We start from the raw sequence: 20,640 nt of genomic DNA on the forward strand, positions 1-20,640 counted from the left end.
CAACTCCCTTTTCTGCATTCGTCTAAAGTTTTCCGTTCTTTCTCAAAGGGAGTCCATAATTGGACATGATACTCCAATTGAGGTGGAACTAGAGTCTTATAAAGAACAAAAACAAAGTTGCTGTAAAAGCTCCAAGTTCTGAGGAAGGGTCACTGGGCTCAAAACCTTAACTCTGTCTTTTTCCCCCTCACAGACGCTGCAAGACCTGTTGAGCTTTTCCAGCAACTTTGTTTTTGTTCCTGATTTACAGCATCTGCAGTTCTTTCAGTTGTTATTTAGAGTTTTATAAAGGTTCATTACTTTCTTACTTTTGGGCTCTACGATTCTATTTATATGAGACCCAGCGCTTGTTATGATATATTAATCAAATTCTCAGCCTGCTCTGAGACTCCCAGTCCCATAGTTGATAGGGCCCTCAGCCATATCCAACCCATCTCCCGCATGTCAGCCTTCAGCTCCTCTTTCCCCTCCTACAACCCCAGTAGGGTCACCCTTGTCCTCACCTACCATCCCACCAGCATCCACATCCAAGATGATCATTCACAGCAATTTCTGCCAGCTTCAGTGAGATGCCACCACCAGACACACACTCCCCTCTCCTCTTCTGCATAAGAAACGACTTTGTTCTAGCTACCATCGGTTCTGAAGAAGGGTCTCTGGGCCCAAAATGTTAACTCTGATTTCTCCACACAGATGCTGCCAGACCTGGTGACATTTTTTTCCTGCAATTTCTGATTTTCAGCATTCGCATTTCATTTGATTTTTTTTCCCCCACTCAGTCTGCTTTGCTCTGGTTAATTTGCTGATTCCTGTACTGCATTGCAAATCCTTCTGCTCCCTCATCCAGTTCAGAATTACATTCATTATTCCATTTTTCCCTCCCATGTTCATCTAAGCAAAATGACACTTTACACTTCTCTGCATTAAATTTCATGGCTACTCTTGATCATCAGTAAAATGATGGATGGTGTCATCAAGAGTGCCATCAAGCAGCACCTACTTGGTAACATCATGTTCAGCGAGGATTCCACCAGGGCCACTCAGCTTCTGACCATTATGGTCTTGGTTGAAACATGGATAAAAGAGCTGAATTCCAGATGTGAGGGGAGAGTGGCTGCCCTTGCCATTGAGGCTGCATTTGACTGGGCACAGCATTAAGGAGCTCGACCAGAAAAGGAATCAAGGGGCATCCGGGGCAAACACACTGCTGCTTGGAGTCATACCTAGCTCATGGGAAGATGGTTGCGGTTGCCAGAGGTCAGCTGTCTCAGCTCCAGGAAGTCTCCACAGCAGTTCCTCAGGATAGTGTCCTAGACCCAAAAGTCTTCAGCCACTTCTTCAATGACATTCTCTCCATCTTAAGGCCAGAAGTGGGGATGCTCATTGATTACAAAATGCTCAGTACGATTTGAGACTTCTTAAATGTAACAAGATTGGACAATATCCAGTTTTGGGGTAAAAAGTGGCAAGTAGCATGCGTGCCAGGCAATGACCATCACTAATAACAGACAATGTGACTATCGCCCCATGACATTCAATGATGTTACCATCACTGAATCCCTTACTAACAATATCCTGAGGGTTATCATTGACCAAAAACTCAAACTGGATTTAGCACACAAATACTGGGCTTCAACTGCAGGGCAGAGGCTAGGAATGCCACAACAAATAACTCACCTCCTGATTCCCCCAATGTCGGTCCACCATTTAGAAGGCACAAGCCAGGAGCGCAATGGCATACTCCCCACTTGCCTGGATAGGTGCAGCTCCATCAACACTAAAGATGCTTGAAATCATCCAGGACAAAGCAGCCCACTTGATTGGCACTGTTGCCAGAACATACACTCCCTCCACCACTGACACTCAGTACACGCTGCTTCTAGTATCTATAGAACTGTAGAAATTCACCAAACATCCTCAGATGGCATCTTCCAAGCCCACAACCGATTGCATTCAGAAGGAAAAGGACAATTAGTACCTGAGAGCACTAATACCACCTGCAAATTCCACCCCAAGCAACTCACTATCCAGACTCGGAAAAAGTATCATAGTTCCTTCGCTGTCACTGGGTCTAAATACTCAAATTTCTTCCCTAATGGCATTGTGAGTCAACTCACATCATGTGGACTGCAGAAGTTCAAGAAGGAAGCTCGCCACCACCTTCTCAAGGCAACTAAAAACAGGCAATAAATGCTGGCCAGCCAGTGACACCCAGTCCCATGAATGAGTGAGGTCTACTGCTATCCTTCTCACTGTTTACTATACTTCCCTGTTGTGTCTCATTTGGAAATTTTAAAATTTCTGTATGTTCAAGTCTAGGTCATTAATATATGATGCAGTGATCAGACTCCAATTCATACTATGCTATCCAACATTCTGACAATCCATTGCTATGACACATTTGAAGTTTCTGTACACCATATTAAATTTTCTGAATTGCTTTTGAAAATCAATACAATCAAGTCAGTTAAGTACACTTGTCTTTAACGGGCCCTACTGGCTTTCATTATTTAAACTACACGAGTTGGCACCTCTAATTTCTAATGTAGTGGTGTACATTCAACCAGCCGTAAATCCCAGTTAAAACAGTTAATTAGATGTATTTATTCCAAGAATTAATGATTAGAAGTAACTGGATCCAAATGTTAGTAGTAAAAATAAATTGATTCCAAGTTGATAAATACTATGGTATTGGAGCTTGCACAATGTTTCCCCAAATGGTCATTTCAAGTCTTGCAGGATAACTCTGAAATAAATAATTTTAAACAAAGTAACTCATCTACCAGTAAAAGCTGCTATTTTCTAGGGCAGACCCCCAATCCATGATGCTGCTTAATTACAAGGAGATCTTGCTTATGAATCTCATCTAATTTCTTTCCTGTATGGATAGAAGAGAACTAAAATATTCCAAAATCCACAAAACTTTCAGGAACTTTTCTAGTCTTTTAAAAAAAGTTTCATAGACATTGAAATAATTATTGAAGGCGAAATAAACTTGAGTCGTTTTCCTCCCAGTAAATCATGACACTTTCACTGTAATCTTCACTTGCACTTGTCAGAGCAGAAGATAATGATATATACTACAAATTGTTTACAACCCGCAGAAAGCTTCATGGACAAACAGCAAAAGATGGCTGAGTAGAAAAGGCTGTAATTTAACAGAGGGGTTCAGGAGGATTCAAACTGTGAGCACAACTTGATGAGTGCAAATTACATCTGTAAACTGAGATTAAACATGCCCTCTGACCAATCGCTACATGATGAATTGGGCTTCTTCACAAATGAACAAGCTTATCACAATATCAGATCTATGGAGAGCTATTATCTTCAAAGCTATGCTTTAACACAGAATAACTGTGGCCAAAATTATAGGGATCAAGAGATTTTGGGTGTTAGATGCAACTCAGGAGTTTTGAAGCAGTTTTTGAACATCTGATTATTATAGTTACTTAATACAAGATATAATTAAAATTGTTTTAGGAAACTCATTTATTAATTATAAATTCAATCAAGTAAAATGATACTGGATTGTATGAATAGCCAGTACATAGAGGGATATGGCATAGAGAAAATCTAGTGCAGCAACAAAGAGATTTTTCTTTAAATCCTCTATTACAGGAACTGAAACGTGGGGCAGTATTTTCCTCTTTTTGGTGGAAGTGTTTTGTTGAGCAAGATTCATTGTGCCCAGTCTGCCATGACTCAAAGTGGCTTTCCTCATGTAATCATCTGCTCTTCATCTTTTTTTGCAACTGGAATTTTGAGGGATTATGCAGCTAGAGAGATGGAAGTGCTTGGCATTGCTGGCACCTTCCAGCTTTCACTGGACACATGACCTGGAGGTACTGGTGCACAGGGTGAAGAGAAGAGCAGTCCTTTTTTTCAAAAGCAAAAAAAAAGGCTAACTGCACAGGTCGCCATTCCACAAGACCAAGCCAGCCCAGGCCAGCACTGTGTTCTAGCTGAGGACACCTCACCATCTTTTCTGCATCACTGCTAAATGCTCTTCCATCCATTTCTTTCATCGTCCAATTCCCCTTTTGTTGCACTGCAGGAAAAGTCACTCCATCTCCCCATGCTAATGACTCTATAGCATCCCAATTGACTCTGCTATAGTTAACAGACTTCTTGCACTGAACCTTTAATACTCGCTGTAGCCCAATCCCTGAACTACAAGGTCATGTTTGGACCAAGCACCTGACTGGCCATGGCCACGTCCCTGGTCTGGAACAGAAAAGCTCAACTGACTATAGTCACCCCACTAACTTTCAGATATCGTCATTTCTTTGAAGCACAAATAATGTATTGATGGTACAAGGTTTGAAGCTAACATAGCATGGGTGTCATGTAGAAGTGCATCAATCCATTTGAATGCTTAGTGCGCCCACCAAGATACAGTGTTTGTCCCCACTTCTGTACCAAAAATCAATGCATGACACAGGGGCTCTGTTTGTAAGTCAGTACTAAAGCCATTGAGTGTGTGCTAATATAGCAATTTGCAGTAGTCAGAGATGGGGAGCCTTCAAGTAAGGGCAACGTAAGTGTTAAGAAAGCAACCTAAGTGACAAAAAGAATGTATCCTGTGTAGATACAAGCGACCTGATAGAAACATGCACATCATTAGATGCCCTTCTGCTCCAAAGTGTTGAAGGCTTCAAGTGGTGTGAAAGTTGGTCTGAGAGCAGGCATGATGTTGTGGTAAGGCTGGTAATCTACTGATGCCAACTTGTGTGGTCGAAGGATTGAGGTGGAAGGTGGCTATGGAGCACCGTAGGGATGTTGTGAAGCAGCAATAAGCAGCATGTTGTCCAGGACAAGCAGTCAGTGGCGTGCAGCCACAGACGATTCACTATGAAATAGACTTGAGGAATCCTGTTTCTCAGGGAAGGAGGGGACAACAGGGAATGTCTTTGAAACATGTTGGGCTTTACTGAGATAGAAGTGCATGAAAGGAAGACAACTGCCATTTAACAGTGAGATTCTGAAATTGTCACTTAAATTTTGAAGAGAAAAATCAAAACAATTTACTCGTGTTGAGAATCCAATTTTTACCATTCTCACTGTAATTTCTCACCTTTCTCACCATTATTCATCACATTAGGGAAGGGAAAATTCCAAATATCAAGTTCAGTGTCAATACAATACAATACCACTGTACTACTACAATAATACAATGACCATCTTAGGTGATCTTTAAGATCAAATTGCAGCTTCCATTAACTTAAAACCACAATTTGTTAGGACAATAAATTGCTAAAAAAGTTTCCACTTTTTTCCAACTCAACTGGAGTTGAATGTGTGACATATTTAATATAGAAAACAAAACCAAGTCTAAAGATCAGTACTGTATGCTTCAATTTACCATAGAATCACTTTCACCATCAGTCTAACAGAAATTCTCAACGTTTATTCATTACACCCATTCTTTGCAAATGAAAGATATGCTTCTCAAGTCAAGATTGTTGAAAAAGTTAGAATATTTCAAATCAGATAAAGCATTATAACTTCATATTGTAAACTAAACAAGTAATTCTAACATACCAGCCTCAGGTAGTTCTGAAGTAGAGAGACAGGGAGAAGAGAGGCATAAGCTGTGCTGTCAAGACAGCCTTCCTGCAAACCTGTTAATAATAAATTATCAGTACAATAAAAAGATACCAAATACAGACATACACGTACATATTCACAACTATTTTCGTCTGCAAAGTTAAAATAAATGACAGCTTTGATAACAGGTCAAATACTATTAAGAGGAGCTCACTACCCAAGGAGAATTTTATCCAGCAGTCATGCAGCATAAATTGAGACTGTTCCGTGAGATTTCTATTCAGAAGTTTAAATCTGGACAGAAAACAGCCATGGTACACAAGGTTTCCTGACAGAAAAGGACGATGTGGAAATTTTCATAACACTTTTAATAATCATAAAATTGGCATCGATAAACTTTGTATGTTGATTACGCTAAGTATATATTGGCTAGAAAGATTAAGAAAATACTCTTTGCTGGCAATAGCTAACCACCGAAACTGCACATTTATAGAATTGTCCACATGAGACAAATGCAGTGTATTATTCTATTTTAAACAACGTTTAAATAAATTATGCTAAATGTAATTGGTCTGAGTTCAAATCTCACCTGCTCCAGAGCTGTTTAATAACATCTCTAAACATACAGATTTAAAAATATTACAGACCAAATAGATCTATCTTCACCTCAGAAAGCTATTCAAAGAGCATGAGAACCCTGTCATCACTACATGTAAACTGCATGGGTTAGCCAACAAAGAACAAAAGATAATAAAATGTGAGGCTGGATGAACACAGCAGGCCAAGCAGCATCTCAGGAGCACAAAAGCTGACGTTTCGGGCCTAGACCCTTCATCAGAGAGGGGGATGGGGAGAGAGAACTGGAATAAATTGGGAGAGAGGGGGAGACGGACCGAAGATGGAGAGTAAAGAAGATAGGTGGAGAGAGTATAGGTGGGGAGGTAGGGAGGGGATAGGTCAGTCCAGGGAAGACGGACAGGTCAAGGAGGTGGGATGAGGTTAGTAGGTAGGAGATGGAGGTGCGGCTTGGGGTGGGAGGAAGGGATGGGTGAGAGGAAGAACCGGTTAGGGAGGCAGAGACAGGTTGGACTGGTTTTGGGATGCAGTGGGTGGGGGGGGGGGGGGAAGAGCTGGGCTGGTTGTGTGGTGCAGTGGGGGGAGGGGACGAACTGGGCTGGTTTAGGGATGCAGTAGGGGAAGGGGAGATTTTGAAACTGGTGAAGTCCACATTGATACCAAGCATTACGTCTGTACCCTGTCTTGCTTATAATTCACTTAACTTTAAGCAAACGTAGAACAAACAGAACTGTACAGCACAGGAACCTCAGGCCTAAGATGTTGTGCCAAATACTATGGCAAATTAAACTAATCCCTTCTGCCTGCCCTTTGTCCATATCCCTCCACCCCTTGAATATTCATGTGCTCATCTACAAGTCTCTTAAACGCCCCTATTGCATCTGCCTCCACCATTACCACTGGCAGCATGTTCTAGACTTCTACCACACTCTGCTAAAAAAAAAACTTGCCTCTCGCGTCTCCTTTGAAAATTTCCCCCTCACCTTAAAATGTGTACTTCCTACTGTTAGGCATTTTAACTCTGGGAAAAAGATTGACTGTCAACACTATCCATGCATCTCAATTTTACAGACTTCTATCAAGTCTCCCCAGAAAACAACCTGAGTTTTTCTAGCCTCTCCTTATAGGTCATTCCCTCTAATTCAGGCAGCATCCTGGTAAAGCTCGTCTGCAAATTGTTCAAAGCCTCCACATCTTTTCTATTATGTGGTGACCAGAACTCAACACAATACAGTAAGTGTGACCTAACCAAAGTCTTATAAAGCTGTAACGTAACATCATGACTCTTATCACAAACATTAGAGGTCCCAATATGGATCCACGCAGAACACCACTAATCACAGACTCCAATCTTGAAAACACCCCTCCATCACTACCCTCTGCCTTCTATGGTCGGGCCAATTCCAAATCCACATAGCCAAGTCACCATGGATCCGATGTATCTTAATCTTCTGGATGAGGCTACCATGAGGGACCTTGTCGAAAGCCTTACTAAAATACATGTAAATAACGCCCACAGTTCGACTCTCATCTACCTTTGTCACCTCCTCAAAAAATTCAATCAAGTTAGTAAGACATGACCCGCCCTGAACAAAGCCATGCTGTGTCCCCCTAATTAGGCATGCTTTTGCAAATCCTATCCCTAAGAATTCACTCCAATAGCTTCTGAACCACCGATGAGAGACTCACTGGTTGATAGGGATAATCCAGGAAACTATTTCTCTTCTTGAACAGAGGAACAACCAGTAACACGCCAGTCCTCCGGGACCTCTCCAGTGGCTAGTCAGAATACAAAGCTTGGTCAAGGCCCCAGCAATCTCCTCTTCTGCCTCTCTCTCCACAACCTGGGGTAGATACCATCTGGCCCTGGGGACTTATCAACCTTAATGCCCTTCAAGAGGCCCAACACCACTTCTTTCTTGATCTCAAAATGCCCTAGCATATTAGCATGCTCTACATAAATCTCACTATCCACCACATCCTTCTCCTGGGTGAATACTGACACTAAATACTATTTAGGATCTTACCTACATCCTCTGCCTCCTTCTTCAGAGTGGTCCTATCTTCTCCCTAGTTATCCTTCTCTTTTTAATGCATGTATGGAATGCCTCAGTATTCTCATTAACTCTGCTTGCCAAAGTCATTTCCTAGCCTATTCTTGCTCTCCTAATTCTGTTTCTTTATATTTCTCAGGCTGTGCCCGACTTTAGCTTCCGAAACCTTCTATAAGTTGCTTTTTCCTTTTTGACTAAATTTCACAACCTCCCTGGTGATCCAAGGGTCCCTCACAATGCCGTTGTTGTCCTTCCTCCTTAGTGGAGCATGCTGGTCCTGAATTCACTCCAGCAGGTCTTTACACAATTCCTACATGTCACATGTGGACTTGCCTGCTAAAATTTCCTCCCAATCAACACTCGCTAGCTCCTGCCAAATAATTTGCCCTCCCCAAATTTAGTACCTCGCCACAAGGTCCTGACTTATCCTGACAAAGATACATTCTGTAAAATAAACTTTAAAAAAACCCTGAAAAAAGCTTGCAAAGGCAGTACAGTGAATGTATGTAGAGTGTCCTACACAGCATTTTTGATTAATTATGGTGCAAGATATAAGTGTGCTGAACAAAAAATTAGTGTAGCTTGCTCACATTGGATCCAAATGGCTGAACAGCTATTTTGCACAATAATTTCTCTGCTTCAATCATATGTTTTTCATAATAAAACTGAAAAGCTCAAACTGAAATAACTGTGTTACATAATGCAGAAGTCTAACCATTCAAGAATACTGTGATAAAGTTGTTTCGGCTCCGGCTCACCAGTGACCAAGGAGGGGACAACAAAGATTGTCCAGGTTTCCAAATTTCATCACCTTTGGGGGAAAGACAGAGAAAGAGAGAAAGATTAGAGTTGCAGTGCAAAAAAAAAACACTGGCAAGTTTAACCACTGGCTCTGCGTAATCCAACTGCAATGATCCCCAACCATTTTTGAGCAAAATGATGCATCGCACTTGGGCAAGTAATTACAATCATATTGCCAGAGGATTCAGATATATTGCTTGTCAGAAGCTAAGTGCAAAACTGATCCTGCGTTTACAGTACGAATGGAGATTACAGGATAAGTGCATTAGCTAGGTGTATCTTAGTCATCAGCTATGAGGAGAAATCTAATTTCATGCCTACTCATCAATTCAGCAATGCAAGGCTAAAACTGAAGTTTGGGCAGAATTTCAAGCTGTTAACTACAGCTCATCTGAACACTCATTTTATATTGAGGTATAATACAAAGTAAGTAACTTTCTTCAAAAATACACATAGGGAAACAAAGTTTAATTTTTTTAACTTTACAGGCAGCTCTTTAATGAAATAATATTATCTTTTGTAATGAGAGGTGTGTTTATATAAATTAATGTCCATTTTAGAATTTGGGTTTTAAATTAGTGGATTTCAAAATTAGCTATATGAGTGTTGCTGACTTTTTAAGAAGTTTTGTTTTTTTAAAAGTGACGTATTTCAATCAGTGTCAAAACGTAGAGAACTCCCTGAAGGGCCAATGGAAAGTTGTTTGTACTTTGGTAACTTCCAAAAGGTAGAGTAAACACTGAAGACCATTAGCTTGTTTTTTGATTGAAGAATAATGGAGGATAAATTCTAGCAGTCAGAAGCAAGTACAGCATCTGTCCTAGAGTTGAGGGAACAAGTTGCCTCAGTGGAAAAGTTTATCTTGTACAATTTCCAAGCAAGGAGTGCTTGGTTAGAAACATGCAGGCTATTAGAAGTGAGAGAAGGTGTAAGTGCACAGTTTTGTGAATGCATGTAACTCTACACAGTTCACAGGGCAGAAACTGGAAAGAATCAGTTAAGTCAAGCTTAACATTTAATATAGAGGAAATGATGCTCTGCAAATGAATCACTGTAAAGTGATGGTGTTGGAAAATAGGTTGAAATTTTATTTTGCTGGTATTTTGAGATTTTCCTAACCATATTCTACATCTAGACAGCCTGTTTTATTTTTGTCTTCTGTAACTAAACTTCTTTTCTGTCGTTCAAAAATTCTGCAGCCTCGTGTGACTTTGTTTCAATGAATGGCCACAAAAGTAAATATTTTGTATAAATACATGATCTTTGAAGCCACATTTCATTTTTGGATCTGACTTGAGTATAGCATCGGCTGGGGTGGTTGGCGGCATAACAACTTTGACTTATTCGTTTTATCATGTCAACAACCAATATATTGTAGGTACAATAGAGCAAGCATCATTGATGATACAAAATAGGGAGCATTTTATGGAGGCTATTTTGACATTGATCTCCTAATGTTCAATTTGTACATTAGAAGAGCGATAACGCAGAGCATTCCACCCACACAATGTCTGTCACAGATGAGACTATAAAATACCAAGAGGAAATGTGGCTGATGAAAACTATATTGCAAATGGTCACAATTCTAATTGCAGGTTACAAATATAAAATTGCTGTCTTAGATTACAGGCAAGGATGCATTAAATAGAGAGGTCTCGTGTAAAGAATACCAGTATGCACCAAAAATTAAAAGCTTATTTTAATTTTATCTCGTTATATCACTCAAATTTTGAAACTGATTATTATTAAGGAAGAACAACTGGCATTTATAAAGCACGTTTAATGCAGTAACACATCACCTGTTTATTACAGGATATAGACGTACATATTGCGTGCGTGCACACACACACACACACACACACACACACACACACACACACACACACACACACACCAGGACAAAGTGACTAAAACCTTCACAAAAACTGGAGGAGATGTTAAGAAATATTTCAAGGAGAAAGGAAAAACAGAAACATGGGGAGGTTTAGGGATGTAATTTAACAAGTTAGAGTTGAGGAAACTGACGGAATGGCTACCACTTCTGGAGTGATGAAAGCTAACATGGTGTAAAAGGCCCAAATTCAAGGAGTTGCTCAGCCCAAGTTTAGATAGTTCACAACTTTACATTTGGTCATTTTGTGAAATGAGATATTTTAACAGCAATAATTTTTCAGCTACTTGAAATGAACATATACCTATTTTAACAGCAGATATGCTATTTGGTGTAAAGCTGTATTCAGTATCATGCAGAAACGTTGATGCTTCTGATGATTCCCATCCATCCACGACAGATTTGAAGTGGTTCTTTAGTGTTACTGTCACAGCTTTGGATAAATCATCCCAAGTAGTCAGTTTGCGTATGATCAGGCTGCCAATTGTAATGTTATTTTCAAAATGTTCTGTCCTGTTACAGACATTTTCACTATGTTTCACGGAAATCTGCAGCAGCACCTTGTGAGCATCTGTAGGATAAAATGTACAAATAAAGGTAATCAAACTGGATTTATACACTCACATACAAAAAGATATTCGCCATCTTTGTCGCAATCATTTGAAATCAGAATCTTTGAAATAAGAGTACAGGTAAAATCTTCTACTAAGAAATAAAAAAGCCTTTAATACACACTATGAAAGCATTTGAACCAAGTTTTTATAATTAATGAATTATAAAATCATAGAGTTATAGAGATGTACAGCATGGAAACAGGCCCTTTTGGTCCAACTCGTACATGTCGACCAGATATTCTAGGTAAATCTAGTCCCATTTGCCAGTATTTGGCCGATATCCCTGTACACCATTTCTATTCATATACTCATCCAGATGCCTTTTAAATGTTGTAATTGTACCAGCCTCCAGCACTTCCTTTGGCAGCTTATCCTATACACACACCACCCTCTGTGTGGAAAAGTTGCCCCTTAGGTCCCTTTCAAATTTTTCCTTCCTACCTTAAACCTATGACCCAGAGTTTTGAACTCCCCTACACCAGGGAAAAGCCCTCGTCGATTTATTGCATCCATGTTCCTCATGATTTTATAGACCTCTATAACCTCACCCCTGAGCCTCTGACACTGCAGAGAAAATAGCCCCAGCCTATTCAGCCTCTCCCTAATCACTCAAACCCTCCAAACTTGGCAACATCCTTGTAAATCTTTTCTGAACCCTTCCAAGTTTCTCAACATCCTTCTTATAGCAGGGAGACCAGAACTGCATGCAGTACCATGAAAGTGGCCTAACCAATGTCCTAAACAACCACAATATGATCTCCCAACTCCTACAGTCAGTGCAGTGTCCATAAAGGCAAGTATGGCAAATGTCTTCTTCACTGTCGTATCTACCTGCGATTACACTTCCAGGAACTATGAACCTGCACTCTAAGGTCTCTTTGTTCAGCTACACTCCTCAGGACCTTACCATTAAATGCACAAGTAGTAAATGCTGCAGCTGATCTCCTTTGATATTCTACCGTATATAATATATCAATATTAAGCTCATATTACAAGATTGAGAGAATTTAATGCAATCCCACTTCAGGTAACACCCATGATTCTTCCTAAACGGTTCAGGTTTTCCATTTAGTGGTTTGACAGCACTTAACTTATGCTGAATAAACATTTTATCAAAGCATTTTGTCTTGTACTCATCAGGACAATTCTCAGGAATACCAATGTAAAGGGAACAAGACAGCAAACGGATTGAAAAGAGGGTGCTGATTAACTGGCAAGTGGACTCTGGTCGAGGCACTGCCATGGAGAATACTTCAGTTAGATGATGAGTGACAGTTAATTGCCAACTTCTGTTCAAATGTAAACCTGAATGAGAAAAAATAACATATGCACACATTGCACTTGTTTCAAGTTAACAAAACAGGTGACAACATTTTCTGGTTCATTCCTCAGGACAATGGCTTGACTAATTAGAGTCAATCTGCATTGCCTAAAATTTAAACAAAGATCAGCAGTTAACCGGCATTTATTGGAAGCATTCTCCACGACAAGAGCTCTACCAATCAGAAGTCACCTGCTAAATTTAGCAGTCTGAGACAAGATGAAAAAGTATTCCCACTTACATTAGAATTCTTGCAAATGATTTTCTGAGTTCAAGACCAAAAGCTTTTTCGGTAAAACTGGCATTTCCCACTGTTAACATTAATGCCATACTAAAGTGATGTAAATGAGTTTCCAAGTGGATGACTAATATAATTTTCCAGTGGTTATTCTGGCTTTATCTTGCTCTCCTGAAGATCTGGAATGCACTTGCTGAGGAATGAAACACCTCATCCAGTGTTAGTATTAAGCATCCCCAAGATCAAAAATAATGAAAAAAGATTAATTTTCCTCTTCATGTTCCTAGCAACATCTAATATCTCAAACTGCAAAATGATACTGATACTGCATGGCTATGATACTTTGGTACTCCAAACATAATCTTTATTGCTTTTCTGAGTAAGCTGTACCACTGCATCACCAGACCCTGCAGTAAGCAAACTGAAAAACCATACTAGGAATTCAAGTATATCGAGTGAGCAAAGGAGACAGGATGAGGGAGATGGATTCCTTCCTGTATTTGCAAGTAAATAGAGCAGTCATTAATACAAACATTTACCAGCATGCAGTGATTTCTGGGATGCCAGCACATCTCTATATTATTGCCAAACATAAGCAGAGTTACTGTCAAACTGCCCACTATGGAAACATACAGGCATATCAGCTAAATAGGCTATTATAGCAACAAGTATATAGGATGTATTCCCAGTTAAACAATCTGGTCCTTGGCTACTTACTTGGAAGGAAAATGGCTAAGAAGCTGACATGAGAAACAGCCACTTCGTTTAGAAATACCCATCATTTTTCTTCCCCTTACATTTAAAGCAACATTGGTTTTCATTTGCAACTAAGTGGAAACAAGGATAAATGACAGTACAAAACCTTTTCATATCATGTGAAAAGAATGAGCGCATTGTCACAAACATCAAGAAATCACATAAATCACTAACACAGGTTAAATTCCAATAAATCCTAAAACTGGACATGTCAATGTTATTAGCGAAACTAAAGGACTTGTATCTACCACAGAACATGCAGATTTCAGCACAAACTGAAAACAGAGTTTCCCAGAGAAAAGAACTTGCAGTGTAGCAATATTCTCCACAATTACTTGCATAAGATTATAAATAAAACAACAATTAAAAAAGGATGAATTTAGAAGTAATCAGTTACAGTATACATTTTTCATATACGTGCACAAGTAGATTAGCCCACCTCTAGGAAACAATGTGCATTGCATCACATGTTAAAACAGAACAAAGCACTTCACAATTACTACAGTTAAAAAAAAAATCCACACTCTAAACAGCATGCATCAGACATTTAATTACCAAAGTATGTTGAAATCATTTTTGTTTGCGTGGATCATCCTTTTCAAAATAACAGAAATTGCATCAATATATTTGTATACAATGCATGTAACAGCAATATATCAGTGCATGGATGTAAGCTAAAAGCACATTTGAGGACTGCCGTACCATTCTGCACATATACTAAAGGTTTCAAATAGGTGGATTAGGACTGTTTGGAGTTTGGATTCAATCATTCTCCCCCTGTTTTTAATATAGGAGAACCACTTCAAGTGAAAATGAGTTACTTGGATAATAAGCTAGTCCACAAAAGGACCATTGGGGTCTCTCCTGCTCTCTCTCTCTCTGTGTTAGAAACAAGTAATTTTGTAGCTTGAGGGGCAGCACTCCACATTAAGTATGGAAAAACAGCAAGACGGTACAGGCATGAAACCCACACTAATTGATATCATGCTGCACTATAGTCTAGCTATCTAACAAACTGAGCTAACAAATGCCTACACAGCAATCTGTAATGACAAATTCTGACTTTAGAACCAAAACAAAATCAAGTTCATGAGTGAACTGTGCTATAAGTGTCTTCTATACAAAATATGGTTGCGTACTTTTTTCTTAGCTGCTGCACCATACAAAGCCATCCTACATAAAGTGCTGATTGAATTGAAAGGAAAATTAATTCAAAGTTAATTTCCTTTGCTATGTTATTTTAGCTACACTGGAGTTATGTACTTCATTCTGCCAAACAGTTTTTACTCACTCCAATTCTCCAGCAGATGCTTGCAGTCATCTGTAGCCACATCATGCACAGTTCGTTGGCAATTATCTTTTTTATCTGGGTCTAAACCTTTATGACAGCAGAGCAGTTCTAGGCAATTCTGAAGCAGGAAAACAAACAGAAACAATTTGTAGTAAAGCAGCTCTGTTTGAGGTGACACAAAGTCATTCTTCAAACAATTTCAGGGCGAGAAAAGTTAAAAGATGAACGAGGGAAGGCACTTTTCTCTCTCTACTTCAATCGTAATGCAAATATAATCAAACATGGTCAGAATCTCCCTCTACGACGACCTCTACGGTAAATCCACAATGATGGGAAGAGATTATGAAAATTATTCATTTTCAGTTGTATTTCATTATAACATTACAGCTCCAACTGTATATGGCTTCCTGAACAGCAGAATAGAACTGAACCTCAAAGCTCTTCCAATACAAGAATGAAATGACCAACTAAATTCTTAATCCAACAAAAGCTCATTTCGGCAGTTTACTCATCCTGTCTTCCCAGGCACTATATTTCATTATTAATTGACTTTACCAGCAGAATATCAAGCTTTAATTCATCTTCAAATATTATTTATTCGTTTCCCTCTACTTAGAAGGTACTTTACAAGATTTCTAACCAATAGTACTTGTGAACAAGTTACCGGAAAATGTAACTTTGACAGATGCATTTCAGCAGTTTTTAGTAAAAGAGCTACACAGGCCATTTAGTCCATCAAGGCTGTTCCAGATTCAATTGGAACAGAGCTAATTTGTGTCTTAATTCCATCTGAAACCTTTATTCCCTAACTCCTATTGCCCTTACTAACCAAAACAAAATCTACCAGTTTTAGTCTGGACATTTTCAATGGATCCAGTCTTTCTTCAGAGAAACCATCAGACTGCCACTACTTCGTATAAAGTGGAACACCTGAACAACCTAGATCTGAATTCAAGCTAATATTCCTTGGTTCTCAACTCTCTAATTTAAGGAATAATTACTCTACATTGACCCAATCATGTTAAACACCTCAAGAGGATCATCTATCAAACTTCTATGTAGGCGACGTAACTGTTTTCATTACTTAATCTTTTAATGATATAACCCATTCTCATGAATTTATGCTGCACCCTTCCAAGTTCAATCTATCCTTTAATATGTGTTGCCCAAAACTGAAAGCAGTATTCTAGATGGGGTCTAACCAATATTGTCTATAGCTCTAACATACCTTCCACCCCTTTTTATTCCAGACCTCTTTGGATAAGGGTCAATACTCCATTAGCCTTTTAATTTTTTTTTGAAGCTTATCCATTAATGGATAAGGATTTCTGAACTTGGACACCTAAATCCTTCTGCTTATCCTGAGTTCCCAGCACTTTGTCATTTAGAAAGCACATTGATGTGACTTCAGTCCGAGGTGGATGATCTCATGCTTTCCCACACTGAATTCTGTCACATTTAACCTCCACCTTTATAGGTAAATATATGTCACTGACACAGTTTCCCTACTAACAAAAAAAAGAATGAATGAGAATGGAATAATTTAAGTTTTTCAAATTCTGCAAGAATACTATAGTAAATATAAATTGAAAAAAACAACACAATGTTCTGCCTCTTCAGAAAGAAATGACTAGTATGTTAAAGACCCAACATTCACTTCTTATTCCTCAGATAATGAATCATTTCTTACAGGAGAACAGAACTGTTGAATTCACTGAAATTCAAACTCTGGTTAAACTTTAATGGAACAAGACCTCTATTTTGTAAACAGATATGTGCATGTTTGGGCGATCTAAATACTACAGTTTTCAAATATTTGACAAGGTATATATTTTCCATGGTAACAAAATTTTGTAAAGGGATTTACGATGATAAAAAACAAAAAAACTTGGTAAAATGAGATGTAGTGATGCTGACATTTAAAGGTCTCAGGATGGTAAAGTAATAAAACAGAGACAACAGACAGTTGGGAAGTGAAGTACTTTGAGAGAGGATTAATGTGCAAAATTCCTTAAAAATAAATGGAACAATTCCGAAATATGTGGCTGAGCAGCCAGCCATATACAAAGATTTTGAAAAGTGAAGCTGGATCTGGCTGCAGTGGTTGAAAATACTTATACAGGTTTGCTGAGTTTATAAACAGAGTAACAGAATAAAAAAGTCAAAGATTGTGCAAGAACTGTTTAAAGCGGGTTAGCCCTTAGGTGCAGTATTGTGGCAATTCTGAGCATCACTCTTCAAGGAGGACTTAGAAAAGGAACAGAGCAGCTTTAACAGGTTATTACCAGGTTGAGGGACTGGAGAGGCTGGAAAAGCTAAGACTAGTCTGTGCTGAATAAGAGGAGGTTAAGAAGTACGCAAACAAGTAGGACCGAAGGATTTGTTTCCATGCAGTATAACTCTTATGACTCTGAGAGGCCTAACAGAGGTTTAGGAAATATCTTGTAAGGTTAAAAAAAAAATCCTTCTAGTAAAAGGGTCAATTACAAGAAGTCATATTCAAGTAACTGGCAGAAGGACTAGGTATTGGGCTTGCCTTCCATTAGAACTCTCAGGACCTGGAATGCTGTATCCTGATTCCATAATGATTTTTAAAAGAGACAGCTGCTTGAGATGAGAAACAACCAGAATTACAAACAAAATAATAGGGATTAGAGATAAAAGCATGATAGCTCTAAAAATCCAGTATGGTGAGCCCTTCTGTACTGCAAGTTTCTATGATTGAATAATTTGAAATATAACCGAAATGGGATATAAGGGTAGAGGTAACTGTCTGTAACAGTTAATAGAATTTATTTTTATTTTCTAAATTGAGAATTCTGTAACTAGGTTAACTAACTTCTAGCTGGAAGCAAGTGTGTAGTCAGCCACATGACAGCAGACATTAATTACTTCCTTGGAACATGCCACAAACTGAATTACATTGAATTCCATTTTGTGGCTCAGTGCGCTGGAAACACTAGATGACACCGATCCCTCAATCATTTGATTTATGTGAGAAAAACAGAAGTCTTGGCCTTGTTGATGCTTACTGGAATCTGAGATTTTTACAGAAGGAGACACAACATGACACAACCAGACTTTTGAGATAAAATTATTAGCTTCTGTACATCTTAAATACTTTATGTTTTTAAAGTTGCGATACATAGCATTGGAATAGTTTTATAGATTGGAAATATTAAATTTAAATCAGAGCTTGAACTTGAGGCATACTGCAGCAATATAACTTTACAAAACAGACCTTAAAACCTTTAGATGCTGCAATATGGGCAGCCGTCCAACCTTCCTTGTCAGCATGGTTGATTAGGTCAGCTGAAATCTTAGGTTCCACTGTGGATTTATCACTCCCTTCGGCACATTCAGGGTCTACAGAGCTCAATTTGTGTTCTGAATCATCAGCAAACCTTCTGTGTCCAGATACTTGATGATACATGAGAAGCTTTAGGCAATCCACATGACCAGTGCTCACAGCTGCGTGAAAAGGTGCCCAGCCATTCTAAAAAGTAAAGAAAGTAAAAGAAAAGTTTCTTACTGAATTTGTTTCCCCAAGGTCACTCTAATTAGCCAGCTAGGAAACTGGCACACGCAGAAATGGAAAATTGAAACTAATTCTGCCAAGATTGAAATCTGTTGCTGCATTTAAATCAAATTAAAGCCATTAAATAATTTACATATATAGTTGCACAAAGCATCTTGTCCCACAAAGCTAAAGAACAACATTGCTTAAGTAATGACCATGAAATAAAAAATGAAGAGTGACTGAAAACATTGCAGTGCAAAATTCTGTTAATTGTAAATAAGATCTCTAAATAAAGACACTTTTGGAAATATGCAATCTTGGAATAACTATATTCCTATCACACATTCTGGCTAAATTTATGTTTTCTAATGACATAATAATTATAAATTTGATAATTTTCAATGTGCTAATTCTAATGGAACAGTATCTTATAAACTAAAATTTTGCTGGTCAAGCCATTTCAGATAGTTATCAGGGAATGAACTCATCAAAAACAAAACTGATCGCCATAAACGGGGTGAGCTGCTTCATTTTTCTTAGGCTGATATTGTGTTATTATTGTATGGTATTTTATGTAATATTGCTAATGTACAGCAAATGGCCAAAAGACAGTATTAATGCTGTACAGAAAAATGTACAGGAGCAGCAGACAAAATATTCCATGCAACAATGTCCTGATGATAATTTGAAAAATGAAATCATTGATTAATTGACGTGCCAAAACCAAAATACTTGATTGGTGTCAGTGAGCTTAACAGGCAGATCATCAATGCTTAATACATCACATTTTCAAGATCTTCAAAGTCCAGGGATGCTTGAATAATTTAACGATTTTACACGTTGTCTCATGGTTGATTGCCAAGCTATAAAACTACAGCCCAATGATGTAACATCTATTTTCCCTTCCAACTAAGGTGATAAAAAATAATGGGTTTTGTTCTCTTTGAATACTAAATATATGATCCCATTACAATTCCATCCATCCTATTAGGGTCTGATCTAAATGAATGCAGTTCTTCAAACTGGCACATGATTATCTAGGCAACAATTGGGAGCAACGCTTAAGAAATTAGCTGTTTGATGGAGTTAGATTTGAAAAGTATTTCAATTGATTTTAAAGCTATCAATGTCTCAACCATGTTGCAAAATTTTATACCCATTACTGTATAACATAACCTCAATAACACATTTTGCAAAAACAAAATACTGCAAATACTGGATTTCTAAACATAGAAAATTCTGGAGATAGTCAACAGGTTTGGGTGCATCTCTGGAGAGATAAACAGAGCTAATGTTTCAGGTTGTGACTTTTCATTGGATGTTTCTAGCTCAACAATGTTGCCGGACCCGCCAAATATTTCGAACATTTTCTGTTCATCTTAACATAATTGTGTTTTTTAACCAACAGTGTTATGATCATTCTGCAGGAAGTTTATTGCTGTGAGAAACTGACTGATACTTTCTCATTGTGCAAACTAAACCAGTAAAAAAAATGAAAATTTCAATCAAGTAATCCTTCCCATTTTCATGACTTGAATGAATTAGTTGCACATGCTCAGAAAGCGCAAAAAAACTAGATAAAATTGCAGTGTAAGTGAACATCTGAGTCAAATTAAATAACTGATGAGCTCCATAGAGATATATTAAAGAAGAGAAAGGGTTCAAGTGTGACTACTGCAATGTTTACATACTAAACAATACAGATTTGTAGCATAAAATTTAAGCACTAATAAAGAAGATTAGAGTTGAAGCTTGTCATCTTGCGCCAATCAGAACTAGAACATAAGAAACAGACCCAAGCACCAGAAAAGTGTATCTACTATTAGGTGTGATTCTGTTATTGGAAATCATTTATTAAATAATCTAGACTGTGTTGAGTTACTCCAGAAAACCAATTTAAAATCAGTTGGGTCTGCAATGTGGTGCATTTGCCCGTGCTAGATGTTATATACATATCATGAACCCCATTTTGTGTAGGCAACAAGGTATTTATACAGACATTGCACCTACTTTTAAAAAAAGGGTCATGAG

The 20,640-nt window shown here is 38.3% G+C and overlaps 1 protein-coding gene across 5 annotated transcripts in view; it reads right to left on the reverse strand.

Annotated features, from left to right (window-relative positions):
- The window catches only part of cttnbp2 (cortactin binding protein 2), a 154,617-nt gene that overhangs the window by 37,109 nt on the left and 96,868 nt on the right, over positions 1 to 20,640 (reverse strand). For all 5 annotated transcript variants that reach the window (XM_048548817.1, XM_048548814.1, XM_059652447.1 and 2 more), the window contains 5 exons: positions 18,331 to 18,585; positions 15,090 to 15,207; positions 11,174 to 11,440; positions 8,893 to 8,988; positions 5,542 to 5,621 (listed from right to left, as the gene is read on the reverse strand). In XM_048548817.1, the coding sequence (XP_048404774.1) occupies positions 5,542 to 5,621; positions 8,893 to 8,988; positions 11,174 to 11,440; positions 15,090 to 15,207; positions 18,331 to 18,585 (816 nt within the window). The remainder of the gene's footprint in view (positions 1 to 5,541; positions 5,622 to 8,892; positions 8,989 to 11,173; positions 11,441 to 15,089; positions 15,208 to 18,330; positions 18,586 to 20,640) is intronic.

The sequence above is a fragment of the Stegostoma tigrinum genome, chromosome 18, assembly GCF_030684315.1.
Source record: "Stegostoma tigrinum isolate sSteTig4 chromosome 18, sSteTig4.hap1, whole genome shotgun sequence".
NCBI lineage: Eukaryota > Metazoa > Chordata > Chondrichthyes > Orectolobiformes > Stegostomatidae > Stegostoma > Stegostoma tigrinum.